The sequence below is a fragment of the Corvus brachyrhynchos genome, unplaced genomic scaffold (genome assembly GCF_000691975.1).
Source record: "Corvus brachyrhynchos isolate BGI_N302 unplaced genomic scaffold, ASM69197v1 scaffold279, whole genome shotgun sequence".
Classification (NCBI taxonomy): Eukaryota; Metazoa; Chordata; class Aves; order Passeriformes; family Corvidae; genus Corvus; species Corvus brachyrhynchos.
The window spans coordinates 8,541,053-8,563,330 of record NW_008246060.1 but is presented as its reverse complement, the minus strand read 5'-3'; the positions used below and the strand labels follow the sequence as shown (position 1 = coordinate 8,563,330).

General features: G+C 40.8%; 2 protein-coding genes across 3 annotated transcripts in view; one reads left to right on the top strand and one right to left on the bottom strand.

The window, feature by feature from the left end:
- Positions 1–16,754, top strand: part of LOC103623745 (putative threonine dehydratase) — a 32,002-nt gene extending 15,248 nt beyond the window's left edge. For both annotated transcript variants that reach the window (XM_017746386.1, XM_017746385.1), the window contains 7 exons: positions 1,875–2,040; positions 2,487–2,583; positions 3,462–3,537; positions 4,230–4,355; positions 5,580–5,747; positions 6,060–6,117; positions 13,834–16,754. In XM_017746386.1, coding sequence (XP_017601875.1) covers positions 1,875–2,040; positions 2,487–2,583; positions 3,462–3,537; positions 4,230–4,355; positions 5,580–5,747; positions 6,060–6,117; positions 13,834–13,932 — 790 coding nt within the window. In that variant the 3' untranslated portion in view covers positions 13,933–16,754. The remainder of the gene's footprint in view (positions 1–1,874; positions 2,041–2,486; positions 2,584–3,461; positions 3,538–4,229; positions 4,356–5,579; positions 5,748–6,059; positions 6,118–13,833) is intronic.
- Positions 16,755–20,962: 4,208 nt separating this feature from the next.
- Positions 20,963–22,278, bottom strand: part of TMEM254 (transmembrane protein 254) — a 6,993-nt gene continuing 5,677 nt past the window's right edge. Inside the window, exon 4 of the mRNA XM_017746190.1 lies at positions 20,963–22,278. This exon is cut by the window's right edge and continues 213 nt beyond it. The gene's annotated coding sequence lies outside the window, so the exon portion shown is untranslated.

Here is a 22,278-nt window from a genome sequence, read left to right as displayed (position 1 = left end):
GTTTTTCTCGTGTAACTCCCTATCTAAATGCTGATCAAACCTGGTCGTTTGTGATCTGGTTAGTCTGTTACTCTATCCACAAGACTCTGAGCTGCTTACTTGGGACAGATGGGAACAGGGCCTTCTAGCTGCTACACCAAAACTTCATTGGAAAACTGAAGCCTGACAGCCAATCTTTGATTACTGATATATCATACATTTCAGAAGACAAATATCCAAGTTTCTAGGTCTGGCTCAGAAATGCTTGTTTCAGTCTAAAGTCTTTAGATTTATCTGCCCTGTTCCCTCATTTTACCTCAAAGGCATATGATATTCAGAGATGTGTTTGCTTTCATAAAGCAAAAGTTATCAGTCACAATGCAAAGAAAATCACACATTTTATTATAAAAGCTGAAGTCTGTTCAGTGAACTGATGTTTCAACTGGATGTTAGCAAGGAAAAAGTGATGATCTGAATTATTGATTCAAATTGCTAACAGTTCTCCATGCCCAGAGAAGTCTCGTTGGGACAGTTTTCAGTTGTTAGAGAAGCTTTATTCCTACATTGAATATCCCAAGCCTTCATTCATTTTTGCAGCTTCCTGTGTAGCCCATGTAACCACGGCAGGGGTAGCTCCACAAACTTGGATCTGAATCTTCTTTGGAAATAAGGCTCCAGAATTGTTCAGGAGGATAGTGATATATTTTGTCACATATAAGAGGAATGTGAGAGCTCCTTCGGTATCTTGATAAAGACAATAAATACAAGGATTCAGTTACCCATCCCACTATGGTTTCTTGCTTTTGCCTTTGGATGTGCTACAGGAGTTGACGTTCATTAATCCCATCCTTTCTTATGTAGTTATACATAAGTTATAGTAGTATACATATAGTAGTAATAGTATACATATAGTTATGTAGTTCCTTGCCCTGAGGAATTTTCTGTGTCTTGATATATATGCGAGGTAACTTCTCAAGGGCCTTGGTCTCCTTCTTGCAGGAATTTTGTGCTCCTATGCTGAGCCTCTCTGTGCATGTCTAACAGTAATAAAAACAGTTTCTTAGTACCCAAACATCCTTGGGTCAAGTAAATTGAGTAAAGTCATTGGATCTCTAATTCTGTTTGCCAGAAAAAGCAGAATGTACAGAGAGCTCATATTTCTTTTCTTATATATAGTTCTACATTTACGTCATTGCTAGCTTGTAAATAAAATGCAAACCAGCTTTTAGAAATAGATACAAGTCAGTCATGAGACTGTACAGCAGAGTTATCTTCCATTTTTTGGTACTGTTTGTCCCTATTCTTTATATTACATTTGCCTGAAAGTATTTTACCAGTGCATATTTTGGCATGACTAAATGCTTCGCTTACCCTTCCAGGGTAAGGCAAAGGTATCAGATATTGGCCCTGGACTATGGAAAGACAGCTCTAGCAATCTCTTTGGTATTTGTGAGGTTGAACACACTGCTTAAATCTCCTGAAAATTTCCATTCATCACAAACACTAAATCCACTGATAAGTAAAGAGGAGATTTCTTTTTGAGGCTTTGCTTGTAGTTTGGACTGCAACATTTAAATTTTAGGGAACTGAAGGAGGTGATGGCAATGGAAATATGACTTCTCTCTGTAAACACCTGATAACAATGGGAATTAAGTGCTCTTCAGTCTGAAGACTCTTTGAGGGGCTTGTCTACAGTGTGAGTTTTCTCCCAGCAGGTAGCAGCATGCGATGGTCCATCTGATGGCACTGTCCTGTTGCATCACCTCCTCCCCTCATATGCTGCAGATTTACCCTCATATTTATCTTTTTCTGCTGAACAATGTCTTGAAAGTAGTAGATTGAATTATTACTGCACTGACATATGTGACCCCTTTTTTTTTCCTTCCTTCCCACAGGGAGGATAGTGCTGTCTACCTGTCAGGCCTGGGAACCGTGGGGCTGGAGATGTACGAGCAGGTGCCAAAGCTGGACGCAGTGATTTTCCCTGCAGGAGGCCACTGTGGCTTGCTGGCAGGGTCAGCTGCTGCACTCAAACACCTCAACCCACATATTTCTATAATTGTAAGTTGCCTTTCACCTATTAACTGTTGCATTTGGGCAGCTTTCACCACAGCTGTTTACAAAAGAAACTGGTATCTACTGACACTTCCAGAGACTGCATATGCTGGGGACAGGAGCTATCTGATCCTGTGGACTTTTGCCTGTGAGAGGACCCTGTAAGAACCAGGAAAGCTCCTGTCCCTTGGCTGTTTGGGTGGATTTAAGAGAAAAGTGTGGGAAGACTTTTCCAAAGCAAATAAAATCCAGTTCTGTTTAGAAATAAGTTCTTACTGGAAAAATTTGGTCCTAAGTAAGCCACAGAATAAGTTTAGTGATAGCATGATTGTTTTGCAACTTGAAATTAATTGTTAATTTGAAGAAGAAACTTTCTGTAGGTTTTGCTGTCTGATTTGGTGGTAACTTCTGTTACAACTGGTTCTGTAAAATGTGACATCTCTCTTCCTCAGGGAGTTGAATCTGAAAGTTTCCCAGTATTGCAACAGTCCTTAAAAGCTGGCCACCCAACTGAAGATCAGGCCTGCAACAACCATCACTTCTATGGAGGTGAGAAAATGCAGTATTCTTTTGGAGGTAAAATAAAGGTTGTAACAGATTTCTCCAGCTATATTACTTTCTTATTTCAGTTCAAAGATATTTTAAGGGAATTCTCTGAAGACTCAGAATTTAGTTCAAGTTGTAAGAGCAACTTCTGCCACATTTCCCCCCACCACCCTGATGGGGTACAATACTATTTCCAGTGTGCATGGAAATATGAGAGTATTTATCTGAACATTGTGCTCACACGCAGCATCTAAACCTGTGAAGTCAATGGGAAAGCTCTTGTGTAAAAGACTAATTTGTGAAAAGGCAGGAAAATGATGCAGCGCTTGAATATTTAGTCACAAAGCTGTTCTCAGAACAACAGTGTTTATAAATGGTTGTTTCCAGATCATTTGCTCAAAAAACCTCAACTGTTAAGCAATTTAAGAACATCCTGTTTGCCTGATGTTCAAATCTCTGGAAGTTTTGGATTAAATTGGAGTTTTGTAAGAAACTTCTAATTTCTCTTGATAAGCTCTGCCTGTGTCTGCACTCTTAGCCAACTGTCCTGCTGGAGCTAACAAGCCCAGTGTCATTCTGGGGTCTCCTCTCCTTCAAGCCTCAGTGAAAAGCACTGGGCTGCAGGGTCATTCTCACACTGCAAGAATGCCAGTGAAGTATCAGAATTTTCTTGAAGGTGTCCAAAATGGCAAAATCTTCTTGTGAGATTTTTTCTTTTGTTACCAAACACATTTCTTTTATATGAAAAAAATCAAGCAACTTAAGGTCATGTAACAGCAGTGTGCTGCACTCATTAAGGGTACAGACCAGCCAGGACTCTAAAAAATGTTGAATATGTCTAAAACAGCCAACTTCATATTTTTGTCTTTTGAAATCTGCAGATGTGAGCGGAGTTTGCTTTGGCAGCAATTCTTTGCAGCTGACTGGGAAGCTTGTGGATAAAGTTGTTGCTGTGAGGTAGGTGAAGAAAAACAGTGAAATCAATAATACTGGATGAACATTATTGTATATGAAAAATGTGCTGTACCACCAGGTTATGGTGGTTCTGCGTGTGCAGTGGAGAGCAGGTTGGCAGGAGTTGCCATCATGCAGAGACTGGGAGCATGGCAATGGGGTACCTTTCCTTCCAAGAGGGGCACTGGAGACATTGAACTCAGACCCCCATAGCATAGAATCGCAGCATAGCTCAAATTGGAAGACACCCATGAAGGATCATCAAGTCTGACTCCCTGCTCCTCACAGGACTACCTAAGACTAAGTGATATGACTAAAAGTGTCATCCAGACTGACCCCTTGGCCAAAACTTCACCTGCCACCACTACCCAGTCATGCTTTGGGCGTAAAACTTGTCCTTGTGTTCTACAACACTTGTCCTTGACAAACCTCTTCTGAATCTTCATAAAAAGACCAAATTTGTGGAATATACTTAGTACTAGGACTTAGGTAATATTTCTAAAAAAAAAAGCCATCCTGTCTTTGAGTTAATAATGAGTCTGAGGTGTACATTCACCCCCAGTAGCACACTGTTCTGTAACCCTGTGGTCTTATGTATCTGGGAAGACGGCAAGAACCCAGTTACACATAAATGTATTATCTTCTGCTTTTGGGAGCCCATTTGATTTGTTTTGACCCAAGTCTCTCGCTTTCAGGGAGGAGGACATCCTCATTTCAATGCTGAGACTGCTGGAGTATGAACGAGCCACGGTTGATGCTGAAGGGGCCATAGGACTTGCAGCATTGGTGGCAGGGAAGCTGCCTGAGTTGAAGGGTAAAAGGTACAGCAGCTATTGCAAATAGGGAACTGTGGAAAAGCATGGGATTGAGCGCCTTGGTCCCAGGTAAACGGTGAAAAGCTACTTCTTCTATGGGTGACAAAGCAGTTCCTGCCCCTGAACTGGCAAGGGCCTCATTGGTGGCAGAAACTTCAGACTGACTAGACCAGTCACAGGTGGTAAGATTGTGTTGAACCAGACAAATGCCAGCCTGCAGACCTGACAAATTTTGTCCCTTTCCTCGATTCTCAGATGTTTGGGGGAAAGGCAGTTACAACTCCACGAGGCATTGTCACACCTGCCAGGACAGTATCCTGCTCTTGTCATCCTGTTGTCTCCTCTCATTCCACTTGTGGAATCCAGCCCTGTCTGTGGTGGGACAGAAGCTAGGCTGTCTGCTGCAGTCACCCCGTGGCACCTCCCGGTCCTGAGAAGTGTCCACATAGTCAGAGGGATTATCCTTGTGCTTAGTGTTGAATGTGTGGGTAAGTGCTGCCTTGCCTCTCAGCTTGAGGACTCAGCACTTAAGTGGATTGAGCCTTGGCTCAGATCATAGTCCAGAATGTATTTAAACTTACATGCCCTCAAGACAAAATAAAATTTCCAGTGCATAGCATTGTACACTAAAATACTGCTGAGGCAATTCTTCAGAAGAGGCTGACAGAGTACACACAGAACAGCAGCAATTTTCAGTATAAAATAAAAGGGAAAATGCAAGGGTTTGGTCTCAGGTTAGATTTGGCTCTGCAGAGAGAGATTTTCATAGACTAATCATATGGCTCTTCACTTGCCCTTCAAAAATTTCTGCACTCATTTTTTAGGGCTGTGATGAATTTAATCAATGGTTACAGAAAGCCTTGAACATACATATTGATGTCTGATCAATAAGAGCCTGAAACTTAGAACTTCCAGGGGAGAATTATGTCAAATTTTTAAAACTTGAAACCTAGACCTTCAATTCTCCAGCTAACTATCTCTAACAAAATTCAAATGTCCAGGAAATTCAAAATGAAAACAACACTTCAGGCCAACAAATGCAGCCAGCTTCTAGGCCTTGCCTACCCGCTCAAAATGGCTACTGAGAGCCAGGAGCCCTCTGACATGTAATACTTAGTGAGGGGAGGTTCTAGCAGACCTTAGGCTGATTTGGATGCAGTGTTTATGATTTATGGTCCCTTTACATGGGCGAGTGCAAGTCAAAACTGCTATTTTTCTGTCTGTTTTCAGAGTGGCAGTTGTTATATGCAGTGGAAACCTGGAATTACATTTGCTGCAACAGTGCATAGCTCATGCCCTGACCCTTGATAACAGAGTGTGCAGATTTTCCCTTGTGATTTCCGACTGCCCAGGAGACATGTCAAAGCTACTGGAAATTTTGGCTCGGGAAGAAGCAAGGTAAATCAGATTAATAGTTGGAAAATATAATCACAGAGTAGCAGAAAGATTATTTAAAGATTGGCAAATGTTTCCGAATGTCTCTGAAGCCAAGTCTTTGAGTAGCTAATTAATCAAAAGTTTTTTCTTGTTATATAGCAAAAAAGTTTTTATTTCCTTCATTTTTGTTCTAATCTGAAAACACCTTTGTAGCATAGAATTGTGTGTAATTCAGAAAGAAGGAAAGATATTTACTCTCCGAACACTTGTGGAAACTGTTTTGCAGTGACAGGGGATTGTTGTGATCTCTAATTTGTCCCTTATTTGATCTAGAGTTTTGGATATCAAACAAGAACGCACATTTGTGACATCTGAGCTCTTCACTGTTGAGGTAAGATGAGATGCCATTTCAATTTCTCTAATAGTACTGGCCTCCCCTGGTTTATTCTGTTTTCCTGTGTCTCTTTATGCCATTGTTGAAGAAGTCCAACAGTGTGCAATGTCAGAGATTGTTTCCTCTGTGTTGTACAGCTTCTTGCCAAGCACTTAGCAGGCATATAAATAACACAGGACCAGTTTTACCTGCTGTTGCAACATCCTGGTGAAATACTCCAGGTGTTGTATTGCACTACTGCTGTTCTGAACCCTCCTGATATGTGTGGCAGGGTGCTGGAGGAGGTGAGCAAGCTGCAGCATCCGTCCAGAACTTGAAGAGCCAGCTGTGTAGGCTGGCTGTAATTGTCTGACATTTGCCTTAAAGTAATGTAGAGAACACCCTTACTCTCAAGGAATGCTAGCTTTTAACTAGGGCCTCAGTTTTTTTTCTTATCCACCAGAGCACAAAGGCAAATCATTATTCCTTTGTTGAGTACTGGATGCTGTAACAGTGAAGAGGTGTTACCAGCTATTGGTGTCTCTTAAAAGGACCATTTGTCTCATGGCGTATCTCTTATTTCAACTGCTTTGGCAAAGGTGTGGTCCTACCGATTTCATGCTATCACTGTCCAGGTCCAACCTGGCTTAGTTTGTGAAACCTCAGGTGCAAGTCAAATTAGAGATCTTTGCTGAACAGGCTTGTAACTGGGGTGCAGAAGTGTTACTGGGTAAGCAAGTTCTTTGGTTTTGGCCTTTATATTTAATTTCCCACCTGGATGCAAAAGCCCGCTCAATATTTTCACTTGCAGATATAAAGAAGAGGTAAAGATCACTATAGTACATGATATCATCAGTTCTGTCAAGCATCAAGGACTTACCCCACATTGTTCTGCAGTGTGCCATAATGATAGGCCAGCTCACTGTTTTGGGTGACTTGGAGATAGCGTGACACCCGCTGCACGAGGTGGATAAATCCCACTGAGTGACTAACTTAGCTCTGGAAACCCTTTTCACTGAAGGCTAGATTCAACAAACCCTGTAACTCGTATAAAGTTTTCAACACTATTTATATGGAGTGAGGCTTGTAGTTTTTATTAATGCTATTAAGCAAATTAAACAAAATCTACAGTCTTAGGTGGTTTTTTTGTTTGTTTTGTTTTGGCTTTTTTTGTTGTTGTTTTTTTGGGGTTTTTTTTTCAGTTTTTAGTAAATACAGGCCCTGAGTGAAAACAGTGCCATGTGCTATTCTCTGCACTTTGAACACAATGTATTTTCACTGACTGTCCACTTGAAGAATCTGACAGTGTTGCACTACAAAAAGGTTGAGGGGAGGAATTTGCATCCCTGAATAATTTAATTGGATATTGGATTTGCATGATGGCTTTTAATCAGTCTGGGAGAGGCTATTGGATAATTAGATGTGAAGTACAAAGTAGTGACCCAGACGTAGAGACATCTGCAGGCAGCTCTGTCTGGTGACACCTAGTGAATTGTGAAGCTTTCTTTGAAAATTAAAACACATGTAATCAAAAAGGGAAAAATATAGAGTTTATATGTAAGCATCAAAATTAATTTGCTCTATCCAGATACAGGAAAAAGTACATATTTTCATAGTAAAGCTAATACATGTGAGGGATGTTTTGTTTTTGTAGTTTCTAAGAGCCAAAGACCTGTGTCATCAAAATACCTTAAGCATTTGCTATGTAAATCACAGCACTTAAAATTAAGCATGAATTTAAACCTGGATCAAGAACCAAAATTACCACCTTGTGTTGTATTGGTGGCAATAACAAGAAAGGTGTTGCAGCTATACCCATTTCATTCTGACTTTAATGTGTGCTTTTGACTGTGGATATAGACTGGGTGTTTGGCAGAACAGACCAGCGAGCATAGATGCTTATTTGAAACACTAAATCTGTCCTGTCAAGATTATTGCCTCAGTATTTAATCATCCTTTTAGATTTAGTCTTTTATTTCCAAAGAAGAGAAACTTGGCTTCTAGTCACTTATCAGGATGATGGAGCTGCTTTGGTTGGGGGTTTTTTTCATTCTAGTGAAATACCTTTCTGGGTTAGTGTTTGTTCTTCTAGTTCACATGTGGAATGCCCTGTGGGAAGATCCTTTCTGATAGTCTGATTTTATAAAATAGTAAGGACTTTCTAAAATGAATCTTATGTTCAAATTACGCTTCTGGAAAAAAAAAACTTTTGGGACATTTTAATGACAAAAATAAGAGATTTTTTTTTTTACAATAAAAAATAAGGAATGTGTCTATATTAGATGAAGAAGTGCCTTGTGCAGAGGGATCAGCTGCTTGTGTTCCTTGGAGAACAATATGGGAGTTTCCTTAGGATTCTGCCTGCTTATCCCTCCAGTTTAGATTCTCTTCCCTTGTGACTCATTCTGGATTTCTTTCACGAAGAGGACTACACCCTAATTCATCCTTACCTGACTGGTTAGGAAGCTACTTCCAAAGTCCCTATATTGAAATAGATAACTCTTAGCAAATCAGACAAATAACTGGTTTGGTAGGCTTCACATTTTAAAGCTGTTGAAGGAGGTTAGATGGCTGGGAATATCTAGACAGAAAAAAATATCAAGGCTAATGAAAAAAATCATCTGATATCACAAATTAAATGGATACAGAGATCTAAAGGACAACCCAGTTCATGGGGGGAAGCTACAACTTGCTTCTGTGAACTTCTCTGTTCTCCATCAGTAATATTCCTGAGATTCAATTGGGACAATTTATCACTTAAATTGCTTCCATCTGTAAACCTCTTTAAAACCTTTTAAGTCCCTTTAATTTCATATTACTATTGACTCAGAAGTCAATGAGCAAAATCAACAACTCAATAAGGTAAGGATGTTCTTTGCTATGAAGTAGATCAGCAGCTTGCCTGCTTAATGAGGTCTAATTTTTGGACTTGTGCAACGTAGTTGAAAAAAAATATCTTTCAGCTCATGAATTTTCTAGAAAAGTCTTCTCACCACTGAAATTACAGCATAATCAAACTGGCAGGTCCAGGAGGATTCTGCAAGGTCCTGAATTGCCCCAGCAGCTTTTCAGTGGGTGGCTTTTGCACTGCAGTGGTGGCAGTGCTCCCTCTGACCTCACTCCTGTCTGACATTATGGGTTATCTGGTCTGTTCACTTCATACCTCTCAGGACCTTCACTATACTGTGGTTTTGAAGAACTTGGAAGAGACCAGCTGTAAAAAGAACATCCACCACATTACTTGTCCCTCTTGCCTGTGCAAGAAAATGCTAAGTCATAAATCAAATATTTCCTTTTCCTTTCAGTAACATTACACATTCTCCCAGTGGTGCTGGAATTCCTGGCTTTGTGTGGTGTAATACCTTTTTTCTCATACAGTTCATTCGCCTCAGGCCACAACTCAATAAATTATTTTAGTCTGCTCTGGTCAATTTAAGTAAATTTGTTTGGGCCAACTTGCATTTTGTAAAGGCTGGAAAGGAATCTTTTGGATTGGAGTCCCCAGTTGCCAACATATTCCCTGTTACTGCCCTGTGGAGCAAATACAGAGGAGCAGGCAGTTGTACAGCTACAGTGTGCAGAAGGATGCTATCATTCCTAAAGCATTTCCTGCATGACCCTGGGCAAGGCTCTGCTTCCATGCTCTGTTCCCCAACTACAGAATGGAGACACTGGGAGGGGGAAGTTCAGCACTCCGTTTCTTCTGAGGCCCTCCAGAAGAATTCGGTCATGTTCTCCAATGGCGTTCCACAGCAGACTGTGGTACAGAGCAGGCTGCCCCAGCTGGGGAATTGGAGCCTGGCTCTGGGGAGGGCCCAAGCGTTCCTGGTGGACCGTTCCCTGCCTTACCTAACATGGCTTGCTCGTGCTCCTGCTCGCCGACCTGAATGCACCAATTGCCAAAAGATAAGGGCTCAGGTTGCACAAGCAGCTGACAGCTGCTGCACTCTTTCTCAAGCATTCCATTGCTCTGACCTTGGGGATGATCTGACAGCTGATCCCCAAACCATCAACCGAGCTGCTGTTACCAAATAATCGGTAATGTGAAGTAACTTATGCTGGGTGTTTACTGAATAATTCAGAAAATTGCCCAGTTGTTGATTTTTAAAAAAGAAACCCCTTTTTCTAAATATAGAACTGAAACCAGTGTATATATAAATAAAGTTTTCACTCCTAACTCCAGTGACTTTCATGCAAACAAACCTATAATGTTGCTAAATGTGGTGTATCATGATTACTAAGTTATGCAAATCCTACAACAGCAGCTTAAGAAAATATAATGAATATGATTTCTAGAATTAAAGAAGGAGGATACAAATGTTCAATGGATGATTCCCAGACGTAAAGAACTGCACTAGTTACTTAGTATTAGCTTTACATTGAGCCTGGAAAAGCACAAAAGACTGAACTCTCTTGATTCAGCAGGCCTACTCACATTTCCTCTGCTCTCTGACATTGGCTCAGCATGTCCACCCACTGTTTTTATTTGCACACACAACCTACAGATAGTAGGCATCAGGGAGCTGAGAAGCATGCCAAATTCATTTTTAAAATCTAGGAAAATATGATCTAAAAGGCAAAGTGCCTCCATTATGAGAACTTGCATTTAAGAGGGAGTAGAGGTGCCCTCCCTATTCAGCATAGAACTTTGCAAATTTCTTTCTTTTGGGAAGTTATGAAATTTCCTCTCTTTGAAATCAGTGTAATTTCTATGAGTATTTGAATTTATGCATCTGGATTTTGGTGTTGCACAGTAATAACTTGTAATCAATTTTTTCCTTTATTTTTTTTTTTAGCCTTTGTCCTGCTGCCTCAATTACTTCCAGTCATTAAATAAAACCCACAAGCCATCCATATTCAGTGAAATCTCTTCTGTCTTTAATTACTTGTAGGCCTTCTCTGACAAAAACTTACAGGCTGACTAAACCCTTTGGCTGGAACGTATCTTTAGATTACCTGCCACAGGGAATGGAACTTTAAATGCAGTAAAAGATCCATCTGGCTGGTTATTTTAATGGTCTTACTGGACCAGACATTTATTTATTTATTTATTTAATCCAGCAAAGACGTGCTATGTAGGAGAGAAACTCATAAAATGCACTCTTGTTGTTGGTGGGTTTGTGGGGTTTCTTGATACACAGAAAAGAAAGGTGTGCTGTGCATAGGCGGCCCCGCAGCCAATAAGGGCTCTGCAGGTTCAAAAATCCCATGCATAGTTCTGAGGGCTCATCAGTATGAAATAAATTTAAAGTAAATTTTTCTCTAGTTGTCATAGGTTATCTTGTCTGGTGTACAAGAAAGATCAGGCAATAGGTTCTGCCATTTGTTCTTAAAAAAGACCATTTTGGGCCACTTACTCTTAGGTCATTGATAGCTATGCAGCCTCCTATAGTGAGTAGTACTGGGGTGCTTCTTCATCCCACATAAATATAACCTCATTAACCTCCCCCTGAATGTGAGGGGTGCCCTGTTGGACGCTCATGTAAATGATGCTTCCCAGGTGAAGCAAACAAGAGAGTGCAGTTTGTGAAAGTAAAACTGCAGTGTAAATTGTCTTAGTCTAAGCAAGAAAGTAAAATCTTGCCTTCCTTGCTGCTGAGATCTGTAGCTGCCCTGAGGTGTTGTGTGATTCTCTCTTCACTCCTGCTGGGAGCAAACGTTCTCTATTCCTCTCTTTGACAACTGTGAGAAGTCAGATGAATTTCTGGAGTTGTTACCACTGCTCTTGCTGTTACTACTCTTATGCTACACTACAGCATGGTATCTTCCATATCAGCTGCTGGATGTGGTGCATGCTCGGAACAAAAAGACAGTGTTTATCTAACCTGTTCACAAGCTCTCTGGCTCCAGTCCAGTGAGGTCTGCCTGGTTTCCATCATGAGCAGAAAGGAAAGGGCAGAGACGATAATTAACCATAAATCAAAATGCTTGCTCCCAGGGCACAGCAACTGCTTGCTGCCAGACATTCAGGGCTGAATCTGTCAAGTCCAGACTGGTTCCAAGAGCAGTAATTGATCTACTCAGGACAAAACAGGCGTGATTGCTGTGGAAGGGGGAAAATGTTGCTTTTTTAAAATTCCAGACTCTGTGAGAGATGAGTGTGTCCTCTTGAAGATATGATTGCAAAGCTTCAGGGATTTAATATGAACCAGGGAATGGAAAATGGGTGTTTGGTACACTGGTGTTCTCAGATACTTTTCCCAATCATTGTGTTCTCTTCTCTTTCCGCATTATTACTTTTCCTCTATGACTGCCCTTCTCTTGAGACTAAATCCCACTTTTTTGAAGAAGAAAGAAATTAGCATCTAATTTGCATTCCAAAGAACCAATCAAATAGGACTATGTTCAGCACAAGAGGTGAAGAATTACAAGACCAGATCAGAAATGTGGCTTATTTCATGATGGATATTTGAAAAGGTGTAGCCAGTTTCCTAATTAAGTGAGCTATGGCTATTTAGAATAACTTGGAGTGCTTTATATTTTCATCAACAGTTTTGCTAAAGGTTTGTTGTTATTTTTAAGAAGTTCCAGAAAATGTGAATTTGAGGTTCTTATTTAGAATTGTCCTTGTAAACATATTTGAGTATTTTTTGCCTTGTTGCTTTCTAAAAAGGATGCAGCTCTGATAGGAACATTTTAACAGGGCATGTCTGGAGCAGCCCACCATCAGGTTACCATGCTCGTTCTTTCTCTGCTCTCTGGAGATTTGTCTGTTACAATGAATTCTCTGTAGTTGCACCGTGACTTATCTTGGCTCCTTTCCTTGCTAGATTTCCATGTTTCTGTGAGGTCTTTTTTCCGTGTAGCACTTTTGACACCCGTGATAATTCCAGCAGGGCCAGCAGTGATAGAAGTTAGGAGTCTAAAATTGTGAAGTATAATTTTCCTTCTGCACCTTCACATTGGTGCCTCGTCTTTGCTAGTGCCCAGGCTTTCAAGTGATGGGGCAAAGATGTGAATATGCAAAAAGGAGAGATTATAGAAAAATTGGAAAAATGCCACTGAAGTTATTATCTTCAGTGGCTACATGACAGGATTTCAACAGTACCTGTGGAGGAAAGTGAAAAATTAAAAAAAATGATCAAGATTAGTTTTGCCTGAGTTTAGTTTTATTTAGCAGCAGAACAACCATAAAAGAAAACTAGGAGTGATGCAATAAGCAAACAAAAACCAGAATGAAGCAAGAAGGTGTGTGAGAAGTGAAACCAGCCAGAATATTGCAGAGATGGTAAAGAACTGGGGGATAACTGCATGAGAGAGAAGAGAAGGAGGATATAAAATGCTTGAAGGATGGAGGTATTAGAACAAACACTTGCTAGGAATACAGAAATGTGGTGAGGTAAGAGTCAGAGGTGGGTGAGGTGGCAGCAATGCCACGTACATACCCCAGGGAACGGAAGAGAGAAGCTACCAACAGATGTCTTCAGGGAGGCCAAGAGCAGACAAGTACCTTGCCCAGGAGCCAGCAGAGGATCAGCCTGTCTTATTTAAACTTTGAAGGCAATGAAGTAGGGCTTTTGGAAGGTTTTATGGTCATGCAGACAGGCTGGAAGAGCCCCAGATGTCTCCAGTGTCAGTTTTCTTACCTGCATAGACAGTGAAAGTGAGGTCCAGAGTTTTTATGTTGAACTGATTTTACTGAACTGTTTTTTATGAGTGTGTTTTAGCATTAAGTTGGAAATTTGCCTGAGATTGCTGCCATGCCATCAAGAATGGTCCTAATTCTTTTTCCAGGTCATCTGCACTGTGGAGACCAGAGACAAGATCCACACAGCCCAGCTGAGGAATGTGCTCTTGGAACGCTACCCCAGAACTGTCTGGACCGAGCGGTGACGGGCACAGCGCGGGGCGGGGCATGAGGGCCTCTGGCAAGGATTCTACAGAGCCCCAATCTTGAGGCTTTCAGAACAAATATTGTCTTTCAAAGCTGGACAGTTAGCAAATAGTTTCAGGATATTTATTTCCTGCTCAAAATGTAGTAAACTCAAAACTTTAGTTTAGCTAAGGGAAACTCTTAGTCTCTGCTGGTATTGGAATTCCATGATTCATTATCAGCTGGCTGCCTGGATTTTAGCTAGTTTGTAGAATCCAATGATATTCCATAAACAAGCAAGGAAAAGGCATTTCTTTTTACATCTGAATATGGACCTCCAAAAGGTCTTTTGATTTTAATGCCCCTTGTTAAAGTAATGCAGCTCCTTCTGCTGGACTTAGCCACACTACAAGTACAGAAATTTTCTGTTTCCAAGCCAGAAGCAGTTTTCTGTTTGCTAAATCTGCTTCAGGAATATATATGTATACATGTGTGTAGGGTTGAACACACTTATGTTCTGATCTTTGCTACCATGTGAGGAAAAATTATGCTAAAAGAAGGTGATTTAAACAGACAGAAAAACCCTTGGAAGATAAAAGCCAATATAATATTAACTTTTTTCCCAAGGGAAAATGATCCTATTTGCAAAATAAAATTCTAAAATATTTTGCAGAAATTGAAAAAAAAAGTATTGAGTATGATTAGACCTCATGAACAGAACACAAATGTATTTCTTCCCTCTGCTTTTGGAGACTCAGTATAAAAAGTAACGTATAAACTGGCTTGTTTTTCTATATAAAAAGGGTCTCTGTACCCATGTGAATTTTGTAGTTAGCATTCCACTGATCATCTTAGTCTGTCTAAAACAGACTGTATCCCTCTCACCTGACAGATTAAGTACACTGTTAATAGTGACATATATTTAAATGTTAATAGCCATGTTAATAGCCAAAGGCAGTGCTGGGAGAAGAGGAAGCCTAAGTCTTAGGCACATGGCTAATGCAATTAACAAAGAACACATTGGCCTAAATACCATTTTTATCACTACAGGCAGAGACCAACTAAGTGATATAACAGAGTGGGATGGCAAGAAATGTAAGAGCAGTTCAGGCCCTCTTCTGAATGTGCACACAACACAGCTGTGCCTTTGCATTTGGGCAGAATTTAACTTAAGCTGTGGGAAGACCTTATAGCACCTTCCAGTACCTAAAGGGGGCCCACAGGAAAGCTGGATGGGGCATGGGACAAGGGGCAATGACTTTAAAGTGAAAGAGAGCAGATTTAGATTAGATATTAGGAAGAAATGCTTTACTGTGAGGATGGTGAGGCACTGACTCAGGTTGCCCAGAAAAGTTACGGATGGCCCATCCCTGCAAGGATTCAAGGCCATGTTGGTTGGGGCTTTGAGCAACCTGGTCTAGTGAACAGAACTCCATGGCAGGGAGGTTGGAACTAAATGATCTTTGAGGTCCTTCCCAACCCAAAGCATTCTGTGATTCTTTGATCCATCTCTCTCTGTAGCTTAACTTACACAGGCAAGATGGGATGAGGAGGGCAGCACTATGGCTGTCTCTGCAGTATTATTTTTCTGGAAATACTCTGTTTGCTCCGTCTTGTTGTGGTTCACAAAGGAGCAGGAGTAGAGAGTCTCACAAATGGTGGACAAAAAAATAGAAGTTTACAGATTTAGTCTGGTTTTGGAAGGACCATATTGGTTTGCACATGGAACTAAAAATTATTGATGCCCCAATGGTTTGTTTTGTTCCCTTCTTGCCATCCAGAATGATGGGTATAGGCCTTGGTCCTGTAAATCACAGCCTGTCAGACACAACTCCTTTCTCCACTGTCAGAAGAGTTTAAGAAATCTGTATAGAAATAGATGACAGACTCTATATTACATACTTGCTATTTCCATTGGAACAAGAAATGAACCACATCATCAAAGAGCAGACTTGGGGATGTAAACCCACTATAGATAAGGGTCTAATTACCCTCTCATGTCTTTTGGCAAAAGTCTCAGGAAATTTTGAGGGTGTCTCAGGTACCTACATGAGAAGAAAACGGAACTTTACAACCAAAGTTCTCAGTAGTGGCCAACAGGTTCTGCTGTCTAGATACTTGGTTTCTAGTTTCATATTATCCTGGACTTTATTGTTTTAGAAGATCAGAGCATTAACAACTTATTTCCTAATCAATGGGAACTGCATTTAGCAAGTCTTCACAAACCTGGGGTGAGAAGATGTAGCACACAGAGTAACCAAAAATCAATGCACTTGAAATCACTATATGATTTTGGAAATGTGTTTGGGGTGGGGGGAAGGAATGTGATGTCCAGAAGGTACTTAAAATGTCAAACATGATATTTGCAGTTTGGTTTTATTTTTATTGTTTTAAGAATAAACATACTTTAAAGTGTAAATCACTCTTCAGTGATAAGCACTGTATGTGAATATAATAATACCAGAGGTTTTTTTCACTCTCTATTGCCTTTATTCAAGTCTCATTGGCTTAAAAGATAAAATGAAGATCTTCCAAGGGAAAAAACCCCTCAAAACAAAACATTTAAATGAAGGTATGCAATTGGAAAGAATAGTGAAATACCTGTGCTGCTAACCTTTTCCTTTTTGAATTATGAAACATAATAAGATCTATGGCACTTCAAAGATCTAATAATGTGGTTTTATTTCAAGAAGTATTTTTATATAGAGTGTTCTTATGTACCTTGAAAAATAACTTTAATGATTATGTAAAAATTTCACTAATGGTTAAATCAGCAAAATATAAATCTAAGCATTGTATGTACTTAAAAAATAATTAAAATTATGCTATGCCACCTCAGCAATGAAAGCTTTGTCATTCTCTTGTGTGATACTGATAGCAGCCTCACTTTAAAAAATCAGAGTTAATATTTTTCTTCTATCTGTCATTGATATTGACTCAAAATCCACATCACTCCTGCAAGGGGGGAGCTCTGAGCTGCCAGGGAGGAGAGCCCAGCTGGGCAGGATGGCTGCTCTGGCCCTGTGGAGTAGCAGGGGAGACTCCTGGCCTGCTCCCCAGCAGGGTGGAAGTCCAGCATGGACTCTCCTTACTGGCATAGAACAAGGTGCTGTTTCTTGCGCTGGGCCTTGGCTGTGCTTAGCTGTGTTCCTGGACAGGGTGCAGGGTGTCCTGGGCTGGGCTCAGGTGGGTGAGGGAAGTCCACGAGATCAGCTCTCAGAGATTCTCATTACAATCATCACGAACTTTGGGGAACCAGTCCTTCAGTTCCAGGGTGCAGCAAAGCACTGGCAAAAGTGCACGGTCTTGTCTGCAGTGGCAGAGGATGCCTTGACCCAGGCAGTTCCACTGGGGCTAAGCCACTTAGCCTTGGGAGCTGTCCTAGGCACACACTGCTTGTCAGGGGCACAGCACAACTTCTTCCCAGGACTGATGCAAACAAGGTGTATCTTTAATTGAAACAAAATCTCTTCCCACACTGATTCCTTCATTTCTTCAGCCAGGTCCTGTTAGCTGGGGATTAACATCTAAATCTCTGCCAGTACATGTTTTTGCAGCATCAGGAGCAGTTCATCTCCCCATGCAGGTGGTGTGTCCTCCCAGGCAGCACCTTGCCTTCTGGCCTACTGCTCTTGGGAGATCCACAAACTCCCCATCCCACAATGCAGTAAGTGCATTTGACCTGTTACTGTTAAACTTTTGCTAGACCCAAACACAGGCATGTGGTTTATTGAAGGGAAAAGGAAACTGCAACTCTCTGGGGTTGGGCTGTAATTCCTGCCAGTAATTTATTTGATGGCCTTGGTTCTCCTGTCACTTTCTCTGCTGTTTAACTGTAAGCAGTCTGCCATGCATAGGGTATTGGCTTTGTAGAGTTTTCTTCTATCACAAACCTTTGCTTTCACGTGCTCCCAACCTTTTGCTACATCTCAAAGGAGGGGAGGAATCCTTCTGTATGTTGTTCCCTCCTGAGCTCATGAATTTCCCATTGTTCAAAAGCATTTATTTATTTATTCATTTTTTTAAAAACTGCAGCAAAAACTAGTGGCACTATTCGGAAAATATTCTAATAAAATATGAATGTTTTGAAGTATGTCAATAATGATCAACATCCCATACAGCTGAGCCCATACAGCCTGTCAGTCTGAAGAAAGGAAGAGTCCTTAAGGGGCAGAGCCAGATCAGTCACACCTGAGTGCATCCACACAAAGGATACGAGGGGCTTGTCCTGTGCAGTTGATGTCTGAAAGCTCCTCTAAAGGTACTCTGATTTACTTGCCTGGTGTGGGTGGGTGCAGGGGCAGATTGCAACTATGAAAATACCCTATCCTTCACACTTTTGAAATTTTGGAGAAGGACGTGGTTTTCCTTTTCATAAGAGGTCTAGAGTGTCTTTAGAAGGACACTTTAAATTGTGTGATTTCTGAACTTGGTAAATTGGTCACCCTGTGTATTCCCTCAAGGGGCACCTGCGTGGTTTTCCTTTGTGAAAATGATCTCAAAGAATGCTGATAAGTGATACAATAATGTTCCTTATGCCTCTCTTTCCTCCTCTCCCCTCCTTCTTCCCCTCATGCATGTGCTGTAGGTGTGTTTGGAGTTGCAGGGACCGTGTAAGGTCTAGTACAGTACATGGATTGTGCCATATTATTACTGCTCTTCTGAGGAGCAGGAGTGAAGGAAATACTGAGGGATTTTGTTTCTTTTGCTTTCAACAAGCTGTGGTAATTTCTCAAGCTGTTCATGTGGCTCTTGCATACAGAGACTGTACCAGAATGCCCACAACCATCACACTGTGGGACCTCAAAGAGCTTGCTTATAGTGGTCAAATTCACTGCAGACTCCATGGCAGTGACCAAATTTCCCCAGCTTCACCGGGGCCCTATTGCTCTTCAGGGGACCAGCTGCCCAGCCTCAAAGCAAATGAAATGCCCTTAATTAACCAACACTATTTCCAAAGGCTGGCTTAGTTGACTCCTGTTGTGTTTAGAAAAATCTAGGTCAGCATGAAAAAGAGGCAAAACAAGACAACATACTGAGATTCTGGGAGGAGTTTTTCATCGCTCCCTCACAAAAATTGGCTACAGCTCTGAAGGCTCTAGAAGTAGTTCTTGAAAATGGGTGGGAGACCTCTCACTGCCTCTGTTCAGGCTCAGCAGTGTTTCTGAGCTGATGCTGTATATCCTGATCTACATATCCAGATCTCCTTAACAGAGCTTGATTTGAGCAGTGATTTGCCAAACACGCTGATCTGGATTAATTACCTTTAAGGAGTAAATTACACTCATTTCCATGTATCATGATTTAGTGGTGAAAATAGGTTGGGGTAGTTTCTTTGTTTTCTTCTGCAACAAAGCTACCAAGCAATCACAGCATAAAAATACTGTTTTAAGTGATGGGGTTATTTTGACTTGTATGAAATGATTTTTTTTGATCTCCAGTGCAGGTTAAATAATGAATGGGGATTTTTTTTTAATATGTCTAGAAAAAACAGGCATGGTTGCTTTAAATTTTCTTGGCATCTACTTTACATTGTTAATATAATGCATACCCAGTCTTGCACATAAGCTTTCATAGTAAGGGTCGGTTTTTTTCTTGTTTTCACTTTGAAATGGATGTCTAAACAACATTTATTTTTCAGTGCTTTCAGCAGCCTAGTTGGCAGAAAAATCCATCCTGGAAAACCTTTATCAGTATCAGCTTAGCTTTCTTGGTGATTTACCTTCTTATTTAGTGGTGTTTTTCAAAAGTTAAAGCTCTTCTGTGTGTTTCATTGGGGTTTCCTTTCAATGGGAAGCAGTATTTTGAAATATTTTGTTACACTGAATTACTTCAACTTGCAAGTGTTTTCCTTTGGCAGGCAGGGTGGGTTGGGTGTTGATGGGGATGGTTTGCCACCCGGCCCAGCCTGTGGGAACACAGGGTACACTTCTGTTGCTCTGCCCTTCTGCTGAGGAAAGGGCATTTTGATTGCATGGGAAGGAGGTGCTCTAAGTGATTAAGAGTAATCCTTTACTGTTGCTATTGGAATAGCCTGAAGAAATTGCTTATGCCTGGGGTAACCAGAAGTGTTTCCAAAGAGCCTGTAGCCGGTAACTTGTGTCTTTGTGAGCCGAGTGGATTCATGCTCCTGCTAGCTTTCTAAAATAATTTTGTAACGTATTAAGGGTATGTTTCTCTTACGTGATGTTAAGGATGCTATAAACACTGATTCAGAAATGGTATTCAATATTATTTTCAGTCTTGTCATGCTATGGGTTTCTTCCTTTTCCTCAAGGTCAGTCAGCATTGCTTATCCCATGCTGCTCAGGTTTGCAGTTGGGATGGCGTTGTGAAACTTTAGCAAACAGGCATCTGTGCTGGTTACAGCTCTGGGACAGAGCTGACAGCAAACACTGGCTGGTTTTTGTTTGGGTTTTTCTCTTTGGTTTGTTTGGAGTTTTTTTTTAACAAGTGTTAAAACTGAACTGCTGCTGGGGAGAGAAAGTGTCTGAAGGTAGATGAATACCTGGCAGTTGCATTTCTAAAATCTTTGGTAAGTGATGCCCAACAAAAGCTCTATGCAGAAAGCTGCTGAAATCTGTCACGCTAAACAAAAAATGCTTCAAAAAATGCTGCTGATACCAGTGCCTGGCTAGAATTTGTTCTAGCTTGGTCATATTTTTAACTAAGGCAGTACATATTTTTTTCTACTATAGCTTCCTACTGTAGCTTCCTTGGGCTGCACGGAGGAAGCTTTGCCATTGCCTGTCTAAAAGGAAGCCTGCCTAATTAGGTGGAGTCTAACAGGATGTGGGTAACTTCAGAGAGCTGTGATTACCTGTAGCCTCTCCAGAACCCAGGGGAAGGGCTGAGGGTAAGCCTGACAAGTGCTTGGAGTGCAGACTGGCCATGGGAGAGGAAGGCAGAGTAGTATGAGTGATGGGACTTACTCTGGAAAGCTGATCCTGCATGTTCCAAGTGGGAACATTGATACTGATACCAAGAAGGGGTCTATGTACTTTGCATGGGCATTTTATTTCTATGATAAATTAAAAAAAAAACAACTTCTTCACTTTTTAGAAATCTTTATTCCAGGGTCACAGACTAAGACAAAGGTTACACAGTAAAATGTAGCTCAGGCTCTTGACATTCTAGTTGGATTTCTAGCCACTAAATGAGTTTCTACTTCTCTATAAAATGTTAAAGTTACCAGTTTACCATTCAACAACAACAGAATAAACAAACCACCATTTCAAACCCTTCAGTTCTCCATGCTTTTAGTACCCACTGAAAGCAAAAACTTTATGTACCTGTGCTCGAATAAGGCTTCTCACATGGAAGTGTTACAGTCTGTAGGTACTGCACAAGGTTATTTGTTACTGCCTTGTGGAGCTCTTAGAGGTTAGAGAAAGAACAACCTTTTCTTACCTTTCTTCCAGAACAGTAGCATGGCAAAACTACTCCCCACACCAGAGTTAGTATTTTAAATAGTTATTCCTTTTAAAAGTGCTAAAACTACACACGCTAAATTCTTGTTCAGATATTCAAAACTAAAAGACAATCTGATGGAAGACTCACTACACATACAGGAAATACTCTTGAGGGGTGCTTATGATGGTGTCTCAACCTTAGGTTTCAGAAGACCAGCATCTGGGAAACAGTGGTATATGTTTATTCACTACATCTAATTTCATTTCCAAATATCAACTTTTCAGCTAGATTCTTGAATGATAATTTTTTTTTCTTTAGATAATAAATTACTTCTCGAAAAAGCTGCCCTCAAAGCTACTCTATACTATAATAACTCATAACTTTAAATCTTCATTCAGAAGACGAGGTCATGCTGCATGAATTTTAAGGCACGTGTATTAAACCAAGTTAAAGTGCTTTATGTATCCAAGCTCACTGCACCTCAGCGTGAGCTGAGACATGGTCTTTTCAACGTGCCTGCAGCAATACAGTGGTCTGTCCTTTGTGGAACAAAATAAGCAGACAAAACAAAGTACGAAGACCAGGCTTTAACAACAACACCAACAACAGTCCTGTAGAGAAAATATAGGTAAATTTAAATCCTATTGCAAAACAGGTGCAAGCTGCCTTGTGGCTCTCAATAACCTCCCTGTTGTAGAAGAACAGTTCTCCTCATTAAAAGGTAATTTATCAATCACTACTAGTAGCTGTCAGTGACAGCAAACACATGCCAAAATCTGCAGAGGAGCAACTTTTGGCTTCTTGCATAACAAATAGGATTGAAATTTGGCAGTGCCAAGACTGAAGGGCTGGTTTTCTACTGAACTACCCACAGGGCCCTGAGAATTATAATTGTGTTGCTTAGTAAGAGGAGAGTTGCTTGAGTAGAAGGCCACTGCATCATGCAGCAGGAA